The sequence below is a fragment of the Electrona antarctica genome (assembly GCF_951216825.1).
Source record: "Electrona antarctica genome assembly, chromosome: 20".
NCBI classification, from domain to species: Eukaryota; Metazoa; Chordata; class Actinopteri; order Myctophiformes; family Myctophidae; genus Electrona; species Electrona antarctica.
The window spans coordinates 5,184,484-5,207,007 of NC_136801.1; the positions used below are offsets into that span (position 1 = coordinate 5,184,484).

A 22,524-nucleotide genomic window follows, 5' to 3' on the forward strand; every position below is an offset into this window, starting at 1 on the left:
GAGCTTGTAGATCTGCTATTTTTCAATAGCTAAAGTATAACATAATGCTTAGTTAAAACACCAAAAGGGGTTCCCGCCCAGAATGGGTTAAAACAGTTAATTTTACTTGGGGACCCCCGGTACCCCCTCAAGGACCTTGAACCCAACTTTGAGAACCAGTGTCTTATGCAATAACTATAGGATCGACATGGCAGGTTTTGGACACCACATTTCTTTCACTGGCTTTAGTGCCTAAAATGTAGTGTGGATAAAAAAGGACAAGCAAAACACTTTGATCTCACGTTTGTTTTAACATTATTTGCCATGACAGCAGGTGGGAATCATCAACTGTTCAAAGATCTGTCATACATCATATCATTTGACAACACACTCTGTACATGACTCGTTACATTTCTGAGGACTTCTTGCTACCTTTTATTTGTCAGCCATTCTGATGTGGTGAATCAAAACAATTAACTAAAAAATTAAGTTAACAGTTCTTGATGATCACACACACTCGTTGTATGCAGTATTGGGTGTAGTAGCAAACAAATCAAAACTTGGACTCTGTGTACATTGGCTAAATAGGGAAGACTCAAATACAATTAAATGTGACCAGATTTGATTGAGAGACTGCCATCGCGCAAATTCCAGCTTTTCACCAGAGGAGTTAATAGCACAGGCAGACTCTTCACATACTAGAGCATGTCTGAAATAAGTGTCAGAGCTGAAATCGACATGTAAATATGAAATATATGCTTAAACATGTAGCTAGGTGTAATGTTAGAGACCACAAAAGTGAACCTTTCAAGCCTGTTTTCTCAACTCGCTGTTTTCTGCAAGACATTACTCTATAAGCCATATCTCCAAAACTGGTGGGTCAAACTGAACAACCAATATGTCAATTTGAAGCTATGATTCCCTGCTTTCACAGGACATGAAAATACGAAAATTCAAAAAAATCCAATGGCAGTCCCTCAGTCAAATTTAGTCACAAATGTTAATACTGATGCTCTGATTCAATGTTACAAAACAAAATGATAAATCAGACGGCTGATGCCAAAGCTGTAACACAACAAGAGTTGGATGTGAATAGTGTCTGGTCAATGTCTTATTGCTTTTCAAGAGGATTGTCCAGATCACCTGGCTTTAGGTCATTCCATGGTGTTCTCCTTGACAGTTTGACTCCAAATGACTGTGACGTCATGTCTCCACCGTGAAAACAAAGATGTCCAGTCAGCATTCAACGTGATCCATCCATGTCTTTGACTCTCATGCAAATCAAGAGGAAATTATTACAAATTTAGTTTTGTCATAATAGGACTTCAAGCGGGGGGTGGGGGTGGGGTGGGGGGGGGCTTGAAAATAAAAAAGACTGCTGCCATATTTCATCCTACCGTACTAGCCTGGCTAATAAGCCAGACTCAAATCACACTCAAGTCGTGTGGTATTTGAGTCTGGAGATGCTGTGTATGGATCTTGTTTCCCGGGGTGCGCATTCAAACATTTTTCTTTGACGCAATTGGTCAGAGCTACTGTCAGTCAAAGGTCTCAGGCATTGAACGTCACTGTACCAAAGCCCGCCCATATTGCATACCGTGTCCCGATTGGCCACACCAGTTCTCTGGTGTAGGAAATGGGAGTACAATTGAGCCTCTCCAGACCGTAATCCGCCGGCAGGCAATTTTTTTTTGCCAACGGCTGATTCGGTCTGGCTTATTAGCCAGGCTATACCATACCACCCTAAGCAGTGGTGATGAATTGTTAGAATCTGCAAATCAAGTATTATAAATAGACAAACAAAATGTCCCACACGGGTAAGGTCTGAGATTACAGGATATCAGGCACCATAATATACAAAATGTACATCAGATCATCATCATCCACACCCCTGATATATTCAGTACACCTCTATCTATTACAGGACAGCTCTGTGGTCTGTGTGAGGCTATGTGCATGTGTACAGGAAAGCAGTTTGCATGCACCAACAAGACCTTTTCTATAAGGACACTGCTGGCCTAAAGTTAAAATTGAAATGATACAACTGGGATTACAATTATGGACACATGAAAGGGAACTAAGGAGTGACGCGTGGGTATTTATTTGGCAAGCAGGTGTCCATCAACATGTTCCACTTGGTTGTCTTTAACATGCCTACGTAGTCTATTGCTGTACCTTGACTCACTGAGGGGAGTAGCCTGACCTGAAGCCCAATTCATACTGTCGTCGTATAACCAAGTCGCTTGCCAAAAATACTTCGCTTTCCACTGGAAAGTGAAAAGTTCCAGATTAACAGTCATTCTCTGTGAAGTATAAATTATAATGGCAGTGTAATTAACACAAGGAGAGGTCAACAAATCACGGGTGCAGTACTTAGTTTAGACAGTTTTTGGTTTAGACTAGTCATTGGTTAGACCAGTCATTAGTCCTACAACTACAACTTATCTCAAACCCTCTGGGTGGACTTAATCCCCTCAAAGGTAATCACACTTTAATCATTGACCTCCAGAAACCTACCTCAGAGGTAACTAGATTAAGCCAGACTAAATCTAAATATAAGATTGAGAAACTTTTAGTACTTCTAGTAAGACTAAACCTTAATTGCCCAGACTCTTCTTCAACAAAGATGGCGAAAGCAAACATTCTTTGTTCGGTACTCATACAATAGTATGGTACAAAACACTGAAGTCCTTAAACCAGAAACCTAAACCTAACCTCCCACGGGGCAGCACACCTAAACCTAACCTTAACCCATGTCTAACCAATGACTAATCTAAACTAAGTATGCACCCCCAAATGACTACGACGAATTACTCAAGAAAAAAAACAAATGACTCAGACAGCACTAGTCGGGATTGTAGGAATAAAAACAGAAGCACCCGGGAGGAAGTGCACTAAGAAAGTGGAGCAGCCAAACAGAGTTCCTGTTTTACACAAAAAAACGAGGTGGTGACGAGGTGGTGCTCCCCAGAGGCAAAGACGTTTTTCCTTTTTTTAACCGAATGAGTTCCCATATTGCTTAAACACAAACTAAAAGAACACATAATTGCATCATTCTGCACTGCGTTAAAAAAAAATCACCCCTCTCTCTCTCTCTCATTAGCAGGCAACAGTGCATCTCTCTCTCTGTTTCTGCCACAACAGCGCCCCTACTGGTACTCATGAGTCACACACATTAACACGAGTCACATAGGTAGGTGAACACGGACATTGCTGTTCCTTGGAGTGGTTGCACCACTCAAAAACAAAGGTTACCAAATCTTCACAGGAGTGAAGGGTAGCTTATTAACTAGTACACTAGCTAATCACTGCAACAACCGTCCTAGAGAGAATATGAGGCAGCTAATGGTTGAATGAGATACTCTTCTGCTGGTGTCTAGATTACTAGTTCTACTAACTAGAACATCATGCCCCTGTGAGATGTAAGCTATAGGGAGAAGCCTGCTGCCTATTAGGGACAATTAGAGGGAACGCATGACGTTTTAAAACACACAAGCGCAGAGATTGGAAATCTTTTGAATCAAGTTTAAATGACAAAATAATAATCAAAAAGGCACACACAACAAGCAAGGAAGGCAGCGCATGAGAGCAGCGAGCAGAATTGGCACACAAGAATTATTAGAGCATGCTATAAAAAAAACAAATCCCTTGGAGGAGAGGCTGTTGAGGGGATTAGGCATAATCAATTATTGGCAAAAGAAAATGGTGAAAACAAAATCTATATACCAAAGAGAATGAATATGAAAACACATAAGGGAAAGAGCATAAGAACAACATAAGAACTCCCAACGTTCTGCTAATACCATACCGTCTAGTACCATCAACCTCTGATCTCCTACCACCAGTAAGAGTGGCACTGAGTGGGTACCTCCATGAAAAATTGGCTATTTCTTCCAAAATGTTACAAAATAAAATATTTGGAAAACGGTCTTGTAAAGTATACGTGATTAGAACATGCTTGGACATTAGACAATTAACCCGTTTTGGGCAGGAACCCCTTTTGGTGTTAGCATTATGTTATGCTTTAGCTATTGAAAAATAGCAGATCTACAAGCTCATAGCGCGCCACTCTATTTTAGAAAAATCGAAGAACCACTGACATAGAAACATAGCTTTTTCAGAAAACTGTCAGGATGTAGAAGACATTTTTAGAATCTGATCTCAGGTCAAAATGGGTTGAGGCCTAATACTTCTACAAAACCTGTATATCCAATCATTTATTTTTGCATAAACAAGAAGGTTACATTTAAGTCTGATAATGATGTACCATACATGTTCACATCATGTATACTTTACATTACTTAATTTTTCCAATATTGAACTTTTTAACATTTTGGACAAAGTAGACAATTTTGTGTCAGGGTGCCCACTCTTCCTAAGAGGCCCACTCTTCCTAAGTATCCCTACCACCAGTGCCATGTGTCAGGCGGTGTAGTTCCACAACACAATTCAGCCGATGGGACACATCGGGGGGTTGGGGTGGGGGTCCAACGTGTGGAAACAAATAAAAAAAAATAAAAAAATAAGTTGACAGATTCTTAGTTCTCTGGCTATGGCTTGTGAGATAACATACATATGCAGCGAGTGAATACAGTAGCTGGCTCATTAGCTCCGCATGGCATCATACATATATACAAGTTATTGCATGTTCCACTCGGCAGTCTAGCACTTGTTGAGCGCACGAAGCCAGATGCTATGTTCCTTGCACAGTGGACTCTATGGTAGTGTATAGGGGGTGAATACAGTCAGACAGAGCTTGGGGGCTAGACCTAAGGTGTGGGGGGTAGGGGGGGCTAAGGCGGAGGTTTAATTGTAGTTTTGTGGAGACGAGGGGCACAGGGAAGTGGTCACCAGTAAAAGGACCGGGTCAAGAAGTTGGCGGCCGTGCTGAGCCAGCCCCTGCCGTCGGTGATGGAGCCCACGCGCGTGACGGCCTTGTCATGCTCCTCGGACGGACTCTCGTCTTCGGGCAGGTAGTCTGGGATGTTGGTGTTGTGCTCCACCTCCACGCCGTCGTCGTCGTCATCCTCCTGGAATGACAACATCAGCTACACGCACGCACGCACACACACACACACACGCACACACACACATTAACCCATTTTGACCTGAGATCAGATTCTTCTACATCCCGACAGTTTTCTGAAAAAGCTATGTTTCTATGTCAGTGGTTCTTCGATTTTTCAAAAATAGCAGACCTACAAGCTCGTAGCGCGCCACTCGGTGGTGCGCTATGAGCTTGTAGATCTGCTATTTTTCAATAGCTAAAGCATGACATAATGCTAACACCAAAAGGGGTTCCCGCCCCAAAATGGGTTAAGAAAACAGTATAGACATGTTTTTCTCTCCTCTCCCTTACCCTGGTATGTGAGTGTGATTAAAGGGTAAGGGGTCTTTGTTTGTCATTTGTGTCCGTTTGAGAAAATCACAGACCTTCGTAATAGTTATTCATAATATATAAATTCCTGTTTTCTTGTCTGTGCAAAATCAATAGATTCACAAAACAAAAACAAAAAAAATCATCACCTACCACAAATTGATACGTTTCAGAAATAAGGCATTAAGTGGTACAAAATATACAGATTATACACCCTGGCAATCAAAGTTCAAAGGCTGATGTGTTCTATTCAGAGAATTAAATACATGACTGAGCTAGGACTGACCTCTGGTGGTCAAAATGTGTATAGCTTTAGAATATGATCCACCTGGTCATTTTCCATAATAATTGGATTGTACATTGCATGTTTAATTGTCAAGTAAAACCAATTTCTTTATGATGTTAACAGATAAATTGATTTAGAAAAAAAGATTTTGTTTAACAAATCAGCGAGTCTTGTTTAGAGCAGATTATTTTTCAACAATGCTCTGAGAGCATAAATGGGACCGTACAGATCTTCAGTGTTAATGTAACTACTTTGAACCTGGTGACTATTTTGAACTTGTTGTGAAAATAAACCTGATCTACAAGCTCACAACGTGATGTGACGCCTTAGTAAAAAGCTAGTAAAATGATTTTTGCGATTTCGCAATTACGGGGTTAACTCTGTACAACACGGGTCCATTCAGTTATATTTGTACAATCTCAGAGTTCAATTAACTATGGATTCCTGAACACCAAAAAAACAACACTTTACACCTATGATAAGCTGTATTGTCATCTAAAAGACAACAACAAAATTGAGAATATGCTACAAAGCCTTAAAGTAAATATCACCTTTTCTCCTTAATGATCCTTACCTCGGCTCCATCTTCTGCCTTCACCACCTGCTGAGCAGTCATCACCTTGGTGGAGCTGATCGCTGAACCCAGTGCCTGGCAGACACAAACTGATAAGTCTCGTTCTCTCTTTTACGACAGTTAGTCCATCATAAAACAAAGCAGGCTGTTGTACGTTGAGGAGTTTATTGCCCAATGATTAATTCTTTAGCATTGTGTACCAGCGACACACGCAGCTCATCACTTGAAAATGAAACACTGTATTTTCAACTGGAGAAAAAAAAGACATGCACACAACACTGTTGCTGATGCATAAATCAGTGGTTCCCAAACCTTTTCGTGTCAAGGACCCCCAAATGAACATTTATTAGGCCACGGACCCCCCATTTGAAAACATATGCCAGTGACCCCGATAAGAGGATTTTTACGGCTCCAGCAGTGATTCCGAAACATATTAATTTCAAGGACCCCCCAGTTGCACACGCATTATGCCACGGATCCCTGATTTAATGGCATTTCTATCTCTGGACCCCAATTTATATTGTAAAACCACTGTTAATTTAACTCTGAGAGTGTACAAATGGAACCAAATGGACCCGCTAGGGTCCAGTTGGTTCCATTTGTACACTCTCTGAGTTACAGACCCATAAGGGTCCATTTGGTTACAAACTATCATTTAGCTGGGTCCCCCCTGGAACTCCCTCAAGGACCCCTGGGGGTCCCCGGACCCCACTTTGGGAACCACTGGCATAAATGATAAATTCTGTGCCGTGTCGTGTGTGCTCCGGACACGTTACTTACCTCGGCTTTGAGGTCAGAGCGGATCCTCACCACACACCTCTTGACGGCCATCTGGAAGGTGAAGCTGATGACCCCCCGGATCTTCAGCAAGGCCTCCTCACACAGACACCGCCGAGTCTGTCCACAAAATGAACCACCATCAAGTCAAAGTTTACAGCATTTGTCAAAGGCATAACAACAGGTTCACTTGAAATTTAAATGCTTGGTCCTCGAGCTTCTACTCGACTTCGTGATGACATGACAGTAGTGTTTGGGTGTGAAGGGGCCAGTCTGAGTGCAGACATTCTGGCCAGATTCCATATTATTCTTTTTTGCTTCTTCTGTTGTTGCTGTATTTCTTTGTATTTGAGGTGACATCAGAAAAAGTAAAAACCTGCACTCATCTGCTCCAATTGAAACTGCGTCAATACATTTGTGGAGTAAGACGAGTGTGCGGGTTGTCACTTTCCAACCAGCACCTCAACTAAGTGACATGTGTATTCTGTCAGTTTTTGTATTTGAGGAGAATTTTTTTTAAAGAACCCCAACAGTTTTTGGTTTTTCTAAATCACACCTGGCTGCAACTATCACTTGTCATCTAGTCTGTTGTTTTGTGTCTCTCAGCGCGCCTGTTGTAATTTGATCTGGCTAGCTGCAGGATCCCCACAGTGTTGTATTCAGGTCCAATCTAAATGCCCCACTGTTCAATGGCTGGCATTTACGGCCTGACCTTGCACCCACGGCGCGCGCACGCACACGCACGCACGCATGCGTGAACACGCACACACGATACATTGTTGAAATGGAAAACATGTCAACAAGGATAGCATACAACCATACACATTGACCGCCCTCCATAATAACTTAATAAGTGGCAGTCAATGCATCATTCAAACCTACAGAATCCATATAATGTGGGTGATTGTGTTTGATATTATAAGGGCTTGCTATATACTAATTACTAGGGTATGTGGAACACAGATGGAAACAGGAGATTTGCTGTGGCGACCCCCGGCGGGAATTAGCGGGAAGAAGGAGGTACTGTTTGACCCGTGTCCTATAACGGTTATTCAGTATTTAAGTCCGATGTAATTTTGTAGTGCTACGTTACGTCCGGGTCCAAGTGGCACCAGCTCCCGTCCGCATCTCATTGTAAATAGAATATCTAAACGTGTGAATCTTTTTACAATGACGTTATTTTTCAGAAAGGAAGCCATTGAGGGTTAAAATGGGTCTTAATGCAATTCTACTCAACTCGAGTAGAATTATTAATGTTTTGTACAAGTGTCCATGACAAAAATAATATATGATGTGGAGACAATAAATACTATTATTATCATTATTATTGAAGGAGGTAACAGTCCATTCGCTCAGTAAAATATTTCGGGGGCATATTTAGAATGTTTGCAGGCTTGAGTATGTTGAATCTAGTTTGCATTAATGAGGATTTAGTTGACACAATGAAATAAAATGGCGATAGTATTCAGTGTGGGGCAGACGGCCTGTCACAGCCAGATTTGGGAGAGCAGCGCAGCTTTGTTGTTGCGAGGAAAGCGGTAAAATTAGACTTTCGTGGTTGTTTTCGTCTCAGATTTAGTCCGACGGAGCGTTAGTATAACTCTATGGGGACACAAAAGCGACACAAAAGTAGGACCCGGAAGTATCTCAGGAGGGGGCGCTCACGTCACAGCTAAAATACTGAATAGGAAACGGGTCAAACAGTGGGTTATAGTATAACCCAAACGTCTTTGCGTTGTGTGTGCGCATAACTTCCTCTTGCTGTGTTGCCAGTTTTGCAAGAGAAACAAGTGGCCAGGTATATGAAAACAAGCACAAAGGAAAATGGCAGATCTACAAGCTCACAGCGACACATTGTGAGGTTGTACATCTGTTATTTAAAAACAGAGAATTAATTGAAATATTTCGAATATTTTTAAAACATTTAAACAAAAATGGCACAAAATATTTTTAGATGGATGTCCGTGGACAAATCTGGGGTTCCTTGACATGAAGGAATGTGGGAACCACTGGTTTAAACAATATTAGAAAGCAAGCCCAAATAAGCAACATAACACTGGCTGAAGCACACACATACCCAGTACCTTAAGTTCCCGCCAAAACAGGTGTATAGGCTTTAGGGTATTTCCATGATACAGTAGACTAGATGCCATACGTTGGTGCCTACTAGTACTTACAGAGTCATCCAAGAAGATGAGGTAGTGTAGACTCTATAGGCTTTAGGGTATGTATGTATGTATCCATGATAGATGCCATGCGTTGGTGCCTACTTACTGTACAGTCATCCAAGAAGATGAGGTAGTGTAGACTCTATAGGCTTTAGGGTATGTATGTATGTATCCATGATAGATGCCATGCGTTGGTGCCTACTTACTGTACAGTCATCCAAGAAGATGAGGTAGTGTAGACTCTATAGGCTTTAGGGTATGTATGTATGTATCCATGATAGATGCCATGCGTTGGTGCCTACTTACTGTACAGAGTCATCCAAGAAGATGAGGTAGTGTAGACTCTATAGGCTTTAGGGTATGTATGTATGTATCCATGATAGATGCCATGCGTTGGTGCCTACTTACTGTACAGAGTCATCCAAGAAGATGAGGTAGTGTAGACTCTATAGGCTTTAGGGTATGTATGTATGTATCCATGATAGATGCCATGCGTTGGTGCCTACTTACTGTACAGAGTCATCCAAGAAGATGAGGTAGTGTAGACTCTATAGGCTTTAGGGTATGTATGTATGTATCCATGATAGATGCCATGCGTTGGTGCCTACTTACTGTACAGAGTCATCCAAGAAGATGAGGTAGTGTAGACGCTATAGGCTTTAGGGTATGTATGTATGTATGTATGTATGTATGTATGTATGCATGTATCCATGATAGATGCCATGCGTTGGTCTCTACTTACAGAGTCATCCAAGAAGATGAGGTAGTGTAGACTCTAGAGGCTTTAGGGTATGTATGTATGTATGTATGTATGTATGTATGTATGTATGTATGTATGTATGCATGTATGTATGTATGTATGTATGCATGTATGTATCCATGATAGATGCCATGCGTTGGTCTCTACTTACAGAGTCATCCAAGAAGATGAGGTAGTGTAGACTCTAGAGGCTTTAGGGTATGTATGTATGTATGTATGATAGATAGATTAGATGCCATGCGTTGGTGCCTACTGTACTTACAGAGTCATCCAGCCCGTTGATCTGGAGTACCACGGTCTTGGCTCTCTTGTTGGTGGCACCCAGGAAGAAGTGAGCCTTACGTCGGCAGGACTTGGCCGCTGCCTCCGCCTGCTCGGCCTCCTCTTTCCCAGCTACTTGTAAGATCTCATAGATCTCAGAGGCCAGCAGTTTAGTCTCCCCAGGGGATGTGCTCCTTTGGTGAGAGGGGTGTGGAGAAGGCCAGGAGGAGGTGGTAGGAGGAAGGTACAACATGAAGAATCGTCAAACAAGTGAAAAGGCTTTATGGTACATTTGTAGTTACTGGCCTAAGGAGAAAGGCATTTGGAAATCTTTCATTGTGACGTTATGGGCTATAATTGTAAGCGTAGGTTGAGGTTATCCTGGGAGTCTTGCTCCAGTTTATTTAAAAAGGAACAACGTTGTGATAGCAAAATTACAAATAAGTCTAAAGTAGTCTTACCCATTCAAAACCATTTTAGCATTGGCTATTCAGACAAAAATGTAAAAAGAACCACCGCTCATCCGCTGAAGAAACTTAAGTAAGGTACTGGAGCCACAAAGGGAACATGAGGAAAATAAAGGGAAGCTCCGCACACTCAGATCTGCACACAATCAATGTATTTATTTAGCAAGCTTTCGGTCTACTGACCTTCTTCAGGCATAATCAAAAAGTGACACAGGACAGAATATAATGTTCATCACTTGATTGGATGAATGATCACACCCATGTCAAAACATTTCAATTAGAATGATAGCTCATGGGAGTTGTAGTTCTCAGTGAACTGCAAGGCACCCAAAGACACTAGCGTTGGCTATTAAAAAAATAACAGCTGCACCAACTCACAGCTCGTTACTTCGTGCCATGATGTACATCTGCTATTTTGAACATCTTTGAAAAATCTTTAAGTGTTTGATTTAAAAACATTTTTTTTACATTTAACCCATTCTGGGCGGGAACCCCTTTTGGTGTTAGCATTATGTTATGCTTTAGCTGTTGAAAAATAGCAGACCTACAAGCTCATAGCAGACTACACATACTGTAGTCTGCATGTTAGACAAGTAAACGCGGGAAGCGAACAAAGCTGTTGTGGCGCACACGCACACATGCACACATGCGCGCACACACACACACACACACCCCCCCCCCCCCCCCCCCCCCCCCTCTGGTGGCGGGCGGGTGGTGTTACAGCGTGACACACACAGACAGACAGACAGTTTTGGCCAGCTTCTATAGTTAGTGCTCACTTCGTTCGCAATCACTTCGTTCGCAATAATAAATTGGAACAGAGCCAACAACAAGCTGTTGTTGGCTCTGTCAGACATTCGTCCTAAAGATAATAATAATAATGAATTGCATGTATTTTCCAAGTGCTCAGAGCGCTTTACAATGGTTCATTCATTCATGCATGGGAGGTGAAGCAGCGAACAGTCGACGCCCGCGTCCTCACTTCCCACATTCACACACCAATGGTGGCATGTTACGGTTCAGTGTCTTGCCCAAGGACACTTCGACATGTGGACAGGAGGAGCCGGGATTCGAACCGCCGACCCAGGGATCATTGGACGACCTGCTCTACCTCCTGAGCCACAGCCGCCCAAGATGTCGGGCGGCGGTGGCTCAGGGGTAGAGTGCCTGGATGGTAACCGTAAGGTTGCCAGTTCAAACCCGGGCTCCCCCAGAGTTACTGTCGAAGTGTCCTTGAGCAAGACACTGAACCCCTAATTGCTCCCGATGTGCTAGTTGGTGCCTTGCATGGTTTCCGCTGCCATCGGTGTATGAATGTGTGTGTGAATGGGTGAATGTAATGCACAATCTCTGTAAAGCGCCTTGGATAAAGGCGCTATATAAATGCACCATTTATCATTTACCATTTATGTCAGTAATGAAAATAATACTAATATGCAAATTTGACCCCCAAAGAGCCACTGGTGTGGAACACTGGAAACCAAACAGATGTGCTTCATAGGACATACAGTATTCTTGACCATGACCTTGCCAGAGCTAAGAGGCTGATATTTGTAAAGGTCGCCGTCTCTTTTCGCCAGGCATTGTAGACCATGAAGCACCAGCTGCATCAGGGGGTGCTCCCCTGCCAAAGGGGGGCCCCCGCACAGCCATGTCGCATGTCTAGCCTTTCCACTGCAAAAATAGGCACACTCGCCCCACCAGTCAGCCTACCCCACGTGGATTCTCCATAGCCAAGTGTTAAATATCAACAAACATAACAGTCAAGACCACTATTATCGTTCAGTTAAAACCCATTTTGGACGGGAACCCCTTTGTGTTTTAAACATTGTTATAATTTAGTTATTGAAAAATAGCAGATCTACAAGCTCATAGCGCGCCACCGAGTGGCGCGCTACGAGCTTGTAGGTCTGCTATTTTTGAAGAATTGTGAAAATATTTATTTCAGAAAACTGGAGGATTTAGAAGATTTTTTTTAAATTTCCAGGTCATGGGTTAAAGATGGAGTGCCGTGATTGTTTTATGAATTTATGAGGTGACATTACCTCATTAGACTCCTTTGTGTGGTTATGTAATGTACAATGATGTCTTTTGTATTTAAGATTTCTTCCTGGAGGCTGAAACCTTGTGACATCACACTATCATCGCCTCCCCTAACCCCTCCCCCTTTATCATACAACACCACCTGTGGGTGCGGCTTCAGTACCTACGAGACAAACCACGCATGCGTAATGAACTGGTGGGGGTGTCCACATAAAAATTACATTTTAACAAATACTGTACACTTGTTTTGAAAAAGAAATCTTCCTCCTTATATACAGTAATAATAATACTTGATGATCATGTTTTAGGGTGGACAAAAATCACGGCACTCCATCTTTACGTTTACAGCTCTGTTAGGATTATGAGTTCAGTAGGGGGTTCTGTTCTGGCACAACTTTACCCATTCTGCAATCTGCATATCAACGCTGTTTTTCCATCTTCTGCTCACTGTTGTATTTAATGCGGTTTTCATGCTTTTTTTATTCGAGTTAGGGCCGATTCATACTCCTATTTTAGAGCCGAATAAAAGTCGGTTCGGTGCTGTAGAACCTACAATGTGACGTCATTTGAGGTTCGGGGGGGCGGGTACCGTCCTAAAGTCGGCTCTTCGGTGCTACTGAAAATTTCTGACGAGCCGAAATCATTTCGGCACTACAGCGCCGAAACAGCGGTAAAATAGGAGTATGAATCAGCCCTTAGCATGCATGTTTTTTTCTTTTTTTTAACTTCATGTTTTTATGGTGTTTTTATTTACATGCTGTACAGTGTACACTACAGCACATCGGTCAACTCACTGTGGTTGTTTTTAATATTCTTACTAAATAAATGTTACTTGACTAGCAAGTGCATGCAAAAAGGTCGGGAAAACTAGAGGCTTGGGGTTGTGGGTTCAACCTTGTCGTTCTCTTGATGACTGATGGGATTAAATGCCATTTGGTTTATTAACGTTTTTTTTATTATTTTTTTCTATAGTTCTTCTGTAGGACTGTTCCAGAAATACTGTACACAGCAGAGTTGGTATGGTAACCACTTTGATGTAAAGGTTTATCACTCCCCTAATCGTCTCGCGTCACCAGACTGTTGCCTCCGCGATTTCCAAACGCTTCATCATACAGTCTGGGCCAACGGAAAAGGTCTCATGAGTATCCGGATACAGCGGAAGTGGAGCCTCCTCGCCACTTCCGTTTAGTCTTTACAGTCTCGCATATTTATCCTAATATAAATAGAAAACATCTAAGGCTATAAGATTGTTGCTTAGCAGAAAAGGAAATAAAAATATATATTTTCGTGAACGGAAATGGCAGCTTCCGTTACTCAGCTCATGGGGCTATAGGTCCAGACTCTATATAGCATTCCTTACTCAGCTCATGGGGCTGTAGGTCCAGACTCTATATAGCATTCTGTTACTCAGCTCATGGGGCTATAGGTCCAGACTCTATATAGCATTCTGTTACTCAGCTCATGGGGGCTATAGGTCCAGACTCTATATAGCATTCTGTTACTCAGCTCATGGGGCTATAGTTCCAGACTCTATATAGCATTCTGTTACTCAGCTCATGGGGGGCTATAGGTCCAGACTCTATATAGCATTCTGTTACTCAGCTCATGGGGGCTATAGGTCCAGACTCTATATAGCATTCTGTTACTCAGCTCATGGGGGCTAGAGGTCCAGACTCTATATAGCATTCCGTTACTCAGCTCATGGGGGCTATAGTTCCAGACTCTATATAGCATTCTGTTACTCAGCTCATGGGGGCTATAGGTCCAGACTCTATATAGCATTCTGTTACTCAGCTCATGGGGGCTATAGGTCCAGACTCTATATAGCATTCGGAGATTGTGGAATAGTTGTCTGGCTACGTGAGACTACTCCCCTAAGCCAAAGAATGGGCCAGTGTGCAATAATATTCATAATTGCAACATTTGCAAGTGGAACAACAAGTGTAAAAGTAGACCGCTGCTAAAGAGAATCCTTTTTATTTGACAGATTTTCCTCAGTTAATGAAAGAGATGCTACATGTCAAGGGGCTATTCTTTCAGTAAATTCTGAGCACAATTTGAAATTAAGATTAACAATAAAGAGAATTTAATGTTTGTTTTGACACCGTTTGTTTTACATCACCATTACATCACCTAATCATAGCAACATGAGTTAGACTTTATTATTATAGCGCCCCTCACTTCACACGGGTGTGATTTGTCCTAAATTCCCATTGACAATGAATGGAGAATTTACGCCATATGTGGACGAGCACATCGACATGTTACGTCATGATAATGTAAGAGCGCCCCTCACTTCATATTGTGATAGTGATTGTTTTATAACGATTAATTATATAAATATGAATAATAATTCGAACACTATACATTAGTGACTGACATCCCTAGTATGTGACTATGTGTATGTGAGAAGAATAAGATATTTTGGCAGGCCTGCATCTAAATACAAAAAGTGGGCCATCTCTGGCAGAACTGCCCTCTGGGAACCTCATGCTCCCTGTGCTGGCAGCAAAACGCATTCCTTTATGCCATCAGCCAGGCTGTAGAGCCACTGAGCCAGACATTCCTTTTGGTTGTGAGGGGACAGGACCTTCCGCTGCCTGTGACCACAACTTCTCACGTTAACATTTAAAAAGCAGCAACGCCCGACACCAATTTGAGTTTCAGATAAGCGTGTTCACACCAGCTCGGTGCCCACTTTGCCAGACATGCCTCCCCACAGCCATGTGTTTGCACTCTCTCCGGCAATGATCGACCTCTACCCAAAGTCAGAGTGACTTGAACATCAGCAAGGCGGGGGTGGGGGGTTTATGCTGTTACTTCAGGGCCCTTCTTGATGGACTAGCTGAAGTGACTGGTTTACTCCAGGGTGGCCGAGGCTGTGTTACAGGGGAGGGGGGTGCTCAAACAACCTGCTGCCAGACACTTGAAAATAGGCCTATTTCTATCCCGAGTGCTAATGATAAGCAGCAAACACTTAGCGCTCCAGTAACATTGGCTATCCTTGAACAAATGACCCTGCCTCGGATAAATCCTGAGTGACCAGGATGTGATTAGAATGTTGTTGTTTTTAGCGAGGTGCAAAAGATATCTTCAGTGCATACTGCACATTTTGGCAGGGAAAATAAGCTTGTTAAAAATCCTCTTAAATGACAATACGAAGTAAGCCACCCCTGGAAGAAGAATCACAAAAACAAACAAACTGCCAACTCCAGCACAATCTGAGCGGAAACACAGAGAAGATTAATTTTGAAATTCTATAGAAATGGCAGGATGCATTCAAATCTTACATGTGCAGAAACAGCAAATGAATTGTTTCCTGTCCTATTCTAATTCAACATTCATCCTGACATGGCAACCGTGGACATCTTCCTGCACTGAAACTCTGCAGGCAGACTCACACTGTGATCAAAACAAAACCCAGTATTAGGTTTTGTGTAAAAAAATGCATAGTGAGCACAAGTTTGCCTGTGCAGTGTGTTACAGCCCGGCCGACGCAAGATTTATGGGTTTGATGCCAATCCCAATTTTGGATAGTCCTCCTGACTCAGACCAAGGATTTCCCAATGTTTTGACTGATATCAAAATATCAGGCAAAACATCAGGAAATCTGTGGTCTAAAAGTGCTAAATGTTCTAATAAATTTGAAAAAAGTTTGTATTTGAAAACATTCAACTTATAAGCAATCAAAAATAAAACACTGTTTTATATAGATAGAAAACATTTAAGTACATTTAACTTTTAAGTTTATGCGTACCTTTATATTTACTTGTTCATTGTTGTTGCGACTGTAGGTCGCAGATTACTATGAAAATCTGCAAAACCTGTCAGCCAGTTCGTCCGTCATGCCTTGTGACACGCTCCATATATGGCTGTCTCCATATATGACGGTCAAGACACTGACCTCATCAAACCCTGGATAGCCATACATGGAGAAGACTGGATCATCACCTAGATCTGCATATATGGAGCCGGCCAGCAACTCTACATCTGACCTCAGACCATTAGATACCTGTATATGGAGCTGATCTGTTCTGACAATCCATATGTTGATCCACCCCCTCCCGTCCTTCCTCTTGGCCCCAGAGCCCCCGCCTGGCCTTACTAATTATCACACATTTTACGCCCTGCCCAGCCCGAAAACAAAATCCATATACGTATGGGCATTCCCATTTGATGAATTGAACATGGTGGACCCTCTTGTAAACAAGTGTAATGCTTAATTGGGTCGTCCACTCACAGTTAACAGTCTTTGTATTGAGTTTGTGCTTGAAATGTACTGTAATTCTGCAAACTGTTAATAAATATTTCAATCGATCAATCAAAACTCAGACCTGTTGTTTCAGCGTGACCTCACGTTTTAGGGCGAGGTCGCTTCTCACCCTCAGGGCGAGGTCGCTTCTCACCCTCAGGGCGAGGTCGCTTCTCACCCTCAGGGCGAGGTCGCTTCTCGCTCTCTGGGCGTCTTACTTGTATAATTAAAGTTAAATGTTCTTTTCAAAATCGAACATTTTATACAACTACTTTTTTTTAAATCTCTGAAATCTTTTGAAAATGTTCACACATGACATGCCCAAAATAGGGATGCCAAGTAGTTGCTAAAATTGGATACCAATGTCACTCAAAAAGTAAAATAACGACCAATAGGCCTATCTCACAGCATTTCCCCGCCCCCTTTTGGAGCTAGTGGTGTTATTTTTTTTGCGGTCCATAGGCTTCCATGTTAAAAGAGGTATTTTCACAAGCCACAAACTACCGTTTTGTAAAGGTAAGGTTTATTCTACTTATTTGAGTTGTTATACCATTGTGTTTTCTTCATATTATTATCGGTCTTTGACATTTTAACATTAGGAAATGTACTTAGATTCTCCAGAGAAAAGAAGTGTAAATGCCTAATGTTAAATGACACCACTAGCTACCGGAAGTGGGCGTGGAAAGGGGGCTGTGAGATAGGCCTATATATTGGCCAAAGCGACAGATTTGTCAGGCTCTAGTCTAGTGCATGTGTGTGCATGTGTGTGTCTACTAGTGCATGTGTGTGCGCATGTGTGTGCATGTGTGTGCATGTGTGTGCATGTGTGTGTCTAGTGCATGTGTGTGTCTAGTGCATGTGTGTGCATGTGTGTGTCTAGTGCATGTGTGTGTCTAGTGCATGTGTGTGCATGTGTGTGCATGTGTGTGTCTAGTGCATGTGTGTGCATGTGTGTGTCTAGTGCATGTGTGTGCATGTGTGTGCATGTGTGTGCATGTGTGTGTCTAGTGCATGTGTGTGTCTAGTGCATGTGTGTGTCTAGTGCATGTGTGTGCATGTGTGTGCACTGTGCATGTGTGTGCATGTGTGTGCATGTGTGTGCAGTGCAGCAGTAGGTTACAGTGTCTTACTTCTGCATGACATTCTGCAGACTCAGCATCATGCCCAGCTCGCCCTTCATCTTCTCCCTGTTGGCTCGACATTCCGCCAGGTAGCGTACCGCCTGTAAAGACACGGACGACCATTATTACTGCTAAAATACAGACAGAGCCACTGGGGGATAATAGCAGAGTGTGTGTGTGTGTGCGCCCGCGCGATTAACCCATTTTGGCCTTTTGGTGTTAGCATTATGTTATGCTTTAGCTATTGAAAAATAGCAGATCTACAAGCTCATAGCGCGCCACCGAGTGGCGCGCTACGAGCTTGTAGGTCTGCTATTTTTGAAAAATCGACTGAAGAACGACTGACATAGAAACATAGCTTTTTCAGAAAACTGTCAGGATGTAGAAGACATTTTTAGAATCGGATCTCAGGTCAAAATGGGTTAATCACTGTAATGAGTGAATACATGTTACATAAGCAACATAAATACACAAAGCACTCAGTCTACTGTTTATACACTTCACAGGTTACCGTTAAGGAGCAACGATTACAGAAACCACTCAGATTTGTACTTACAGTCATGTGGAGTGGGTTTGCTACAGTACAATGTGACGAGCCATTATATTATTACAAGTGTTTGGTACATACAGTGTTTATAACCCATCAGTCGGCATCGTTATTATAAAATCACAAAGCAGACAGCAGATGTCCCCAGACTCCTGTTTCTGTAGGACATAGCTGGGTAAATACCACTGCATGTCTGGGACAGCGACGCAGTGGGAGGGAATGCCCTTTGCGCCGTCACTCTAACCTGCTCTGACAACAACGAGGGGGGGAGGGGGCAATAATGACATGAGCGGAAACCAGGTGCAGATCCTACAGTCCAGTGATAATCTGCATGTGGATGTGGCCCCTGCTTTAATGTACCTGCGGCCTGCCATTGTCATACCAATAAAAACATAATTTGTTGTTTTCATTGCTTTGAACAAGAATGTAGGTATAGTATTGTTTGTTCCAAGAGAAAGTGATATTGCCTGATGTCAGTTGAGTATTAACCACTTACTTATTAAGGGAACCCCTTTTGGTGTTAGCATTATGTTATGCTTTAGCTATTGAAAAATAGCAGATCTACAAGCTCATAGCGCGCCACCGAGTGGCACGCTACGAGCTTGTAGGTCTGCTATTTTTTTTAAATCGAAGAACGACATAGAAACATAGCTTTTTCAGAAAACTGTCATTTTCAAACAGACATTTTTAGAATCTGATCTCAGGTCAAAATGGGTTAATTCACATGTGATAATCTGTTCATTATGATGTTCGCTTCACATTTTGTGAATGGATGAAGACTCATTTTGTAAATCATTTGTATGATCATTCATTAATGATTTGTAATCATTAATGACAAATAAATGTTTTTGTTCATTGAGGTTTGGCCTTATAGATGGAAAGGTGGCTTTTAACTGTGTTTCCTTCATTTTTAGACTAGTCGTGTCGTTCGTTACAAAATAAATGTGTAAACATTTTAAAATAATACCGCCATTTTTAGCTTGAGGCCCTTGGACTTTTGGAGATTTGCTGAGTGGCCCTGCTATAGCTCAACCTTTTCAGGCCACACGACCCCCCAAAATAAATCATATTTGAACTGGGGACCGCCCATCCTAATAAGCACTAGGAATGTAGGCATTGATTCATCATCATCATCACAACTTTTATTTATACTCGGGAGTACAATTGAAGGAAAGCCCTCATTTTAAATATAGCCAAGGATATAATACAACACAATGCAAGTCAAAATACGGTACATCCATTACAATTCAATACATCATAAAATCAGGGTAAAAATAACTTAATAAGCAGTACAACAAAAAGTAAATTAAAACAGAAGTAACTCGAAACAGGAGCAATTACAGTTAAACATGTTTTGGAGCATTCCTTTGAACAGACTAATAATGGCAGGGAGCTCAGTTTTAAAGAACTTGAGTTTAGTCCAAGATGTTGGGCCGCTGACAGAGAAGGCTGCCTTGCCCAGCTCTGTCTGAGCATCAAGAACCTTGAACATTAGGAAATCACTAGAAGGGGTCGGATTACATTTTGTTTGACTCAGGTCCACATTTAAATATTACAAAAATAGCAGATCTACAAGCTCGCAACGCAAGACGTTGTGATCTTCAGCTTTTTTCCCCCACAACTTTTGCCTCTTTCTTATATTATTTGACAATTTGGCCAATGTTTGATACAGGTTTTATAGTATAGTTTGTTGATTACCTTTGATGCAGTAATGGTCTTATTTCTTTTTGTTTGTATTGAAAAGGTCTTAAAATTATACTTCAGTCACCTACCCCCCCCCCCCCCCACCATAATCATGTGAGGACCCCCCGGTTCTAGGGCAGTGATTCTCAAACTTGTACGGATTGTACCCCCAAATTGTACGGGTTTTTATCTCCAGGACACCAGTCGAAGAATTATTCATTTATTGTTAAAACATCATATGGTCTGTAATTTGCTTCAAATGCCTTTATGCCTTGCCCCCCTCCTCCCACCACACACACACACACACACACACAGGTTGGGGAATGTAATTTCTAGCCCTAGAATGTCTGTGATGTTACAAATATTTTCATAAATTCCGCGACACACAGCCATAGATCTCTTCTATAGACTTACGGTTTGTGGAGGCAGAATACTCTCTAGAGGACTATATCTGACTCTAGAGGACTATATCTGACTCCAAGTCGACTCTAGAGGACTATATGACTCTCTGGAATTATTGTTTTGGGTGAGTAGACACGGAGCGTGGAGCACATTAATGCCGCACATGTCTCATTGCAAACCGGGAGCAAACGGCGCCGATCTATGGCTCTGTATTATGAAATACTTGCAATGTATGTAACATCAGAGACATTATATAGGGCTACTGTAACTCATGCTATTATAGGTCTGGTTTGCAGTGGTTTCTAATGACTATTATGATCGGGTCAAATCTTACCAATAATGCAGAGTAGACAATCGTTGGGTTCGGGTGGTCAAGAAACAGTATGAGACCTGGGAGACAGCCTTGGTCCTCTACTATGGCTCTTCTGTTGAGTGGATCAGCTGCAAGGTCTCGCAGCTGGTTCACTACAGTCAGTGCATCCAGCTCCCCAGGCCCACTCATGGTGCCTCCACTCCCGGTGCCATGTACCTTGAACAGAACCCTTGACCCCTGCTATGGAGAACAGGAGTGAGAGACACACCTGGCAACATTGTCAATTTGTCATACTACATAACACGTACATAATACGTACTACATACTAGACTTAGATAGCATTTGAAACAGACTTATAGCATGTCATGTAGACAGCACAATAATTGCATTGTATGTAGTCATAGCACTTCATAGTACATATGTATAGCATGTATAGCATGTATATAGTTCTAGTTACGTTCTTAGCTTACGCATGTTTGATGATAAATGCATTTTATATATGTGATGTATTCCAATGCTTTTTTGTTCTTGCCTAATGTAAGTCGCTCTGGATTAAGAGCGTCTGCTAAATGCCTAAATTGTACTACATAACATAACACAAATTCATACACCAGTATTTGGACATAAGGCAGGCTAAGAGATTATATATTACTTTATTCTGTTTGCTATATGTGCAGCCTATGGTACATAACTGTTATCAGAGGTGGATTTTGATTATGCTATATAACAGATTTATTAATTTATGTCCCTATAATTACCCTTGTAACAACATGTCCTGGGTGACTGACTAGCACAAATGGGTGGCCCTGCAGCCAAGCATTAAATGGCAAAATATTCTCGTTTGAAAGACTGGGTGCTGTTTCATATAGTGCCAACAAAACACCTTCCACGACCCCAAGCTAACCTTAAAAGCACGCCCCGCGGGTCCTGTACCCGGGGCGTGCAGCGACTGGGCGGCTATGCTATCATCAAACTCTCCAATAACTGGCTGCTTATTAATGTGAATACCGGGTAGCCTACCTTTTCTTCAACGAGTTTGGTCCAAATGTACAAGACAAGCTGAGCTGAATAGGTTCAGGTACAAAATGGTAAACACGACTCGGTTAAAGACGTGACAAATGGCCGGTGGTACCTTTAAATATCCCTATTATAAGAGAATGTCACTAGGCCTAGTGTGGCGTTATCTCTCCTAGCCTAGCTAGCAGCGGTGCTGCTGTTCAATGTTTGGGTGTTTTGGTGTGTGCGTGGAGTGCGTGTTTTGATACCCAGCTCAGCCATAGTTTATGTCAAGGACTATTACGCTGGTTCATAAAAACGAGCACAACCCGCCCGGCGAGCCTAGAGAAGTTAAAACAGACATACCCCTTCTTTGTGGCACATGATTGGATGTCAAGAGGGTTAAGGAGGGGTATGATAGCCAATCAGAATGAAGTTTGTATCCTTGTTGCCTTGTCATTCAATCCCAGTAGCCAATGGTGGCGTTCGAATTCGAAATACTTGACCGCAGTACTTTT

At 42.2% G+C, this 22,524-nt stretch overlaps 1 protein-coding gene across 5 annotated transcripts; it reads right to left on the reverse strand.

The window, feature by feature from the left end:
* Window positions 1-374: 374 nt before the first annotated feature.
* armc1 (armadillo repeat containing 1) lies at window positions 375-22,264 on the reverse strand. 5 transcript variants are annotated; one of them, XR_013788529.1, is made up of 8 exons: window positions 22,031-22,264; window positions 21,032-21,250; window positions 18,075-18,166; window positions 10,184-10,376; window positions 6,997-7,113; window positions 6,217-6,291; window positions 3,235-5,027; window positions 375-3,062 (listed from the first exon to the last, which is right to left on the reverse strand). XR_013788529.1 is itself a non-coding variant. In XM_079490036.1 (7 exons), exons 2-7 carry the CDS (start codon window positions 21,197-21,199, stop codon window positions 4,827-4,829), a joined length of 846 nt encoding a protein of 281 aa, XP_079346162.1. In that variant the 5' UTR covers window positions 21,200-21,247; window positions 22,031-22,264; the 3' UTR covers window positions 375-4,826. The 5 variants fall into 5 exon arrangements, 4 of the variants coding, with proteins under 4 accessions (XP_079346162.1, XP_079346161.1, XP_079346163.1 ...); XM_079490036.1 differs by having other exon boundaries at window positions 375-5,027; window positions 21,032-21,247; XM_079490035.1 differs by having other exon boundaries at window positions 375-5,027.
* Between the last annotated feature and the right edge of the window lie 260 nt (window positions 22,265-22,524).

Bases quoted from the DNA above. Each gene is read 5' to 3' on its own strand.
- armc1 (XM_079490036.1), bottom strand. From the start codon at position 21,199: ATGAGTGGGCCTGGGGAGCTGGATGCACTGACTGTAGTGAACCAGCTG. The intron at 7,114-10,183 runs GTAAGTACAGTA...TTTTGTGGACAG, and splicing joins TCAACGGGCTGGATGACTCT to ACTCGGCGGTGTCTGTGTGA. The intron at 6,292-6,996 runs GTAAGTAACGTG...TGTGTCTGCCAG, and splicing joins GCTCTGACCTCAAAGCCGAG to GCACTGGGTTCAGCGATCAG.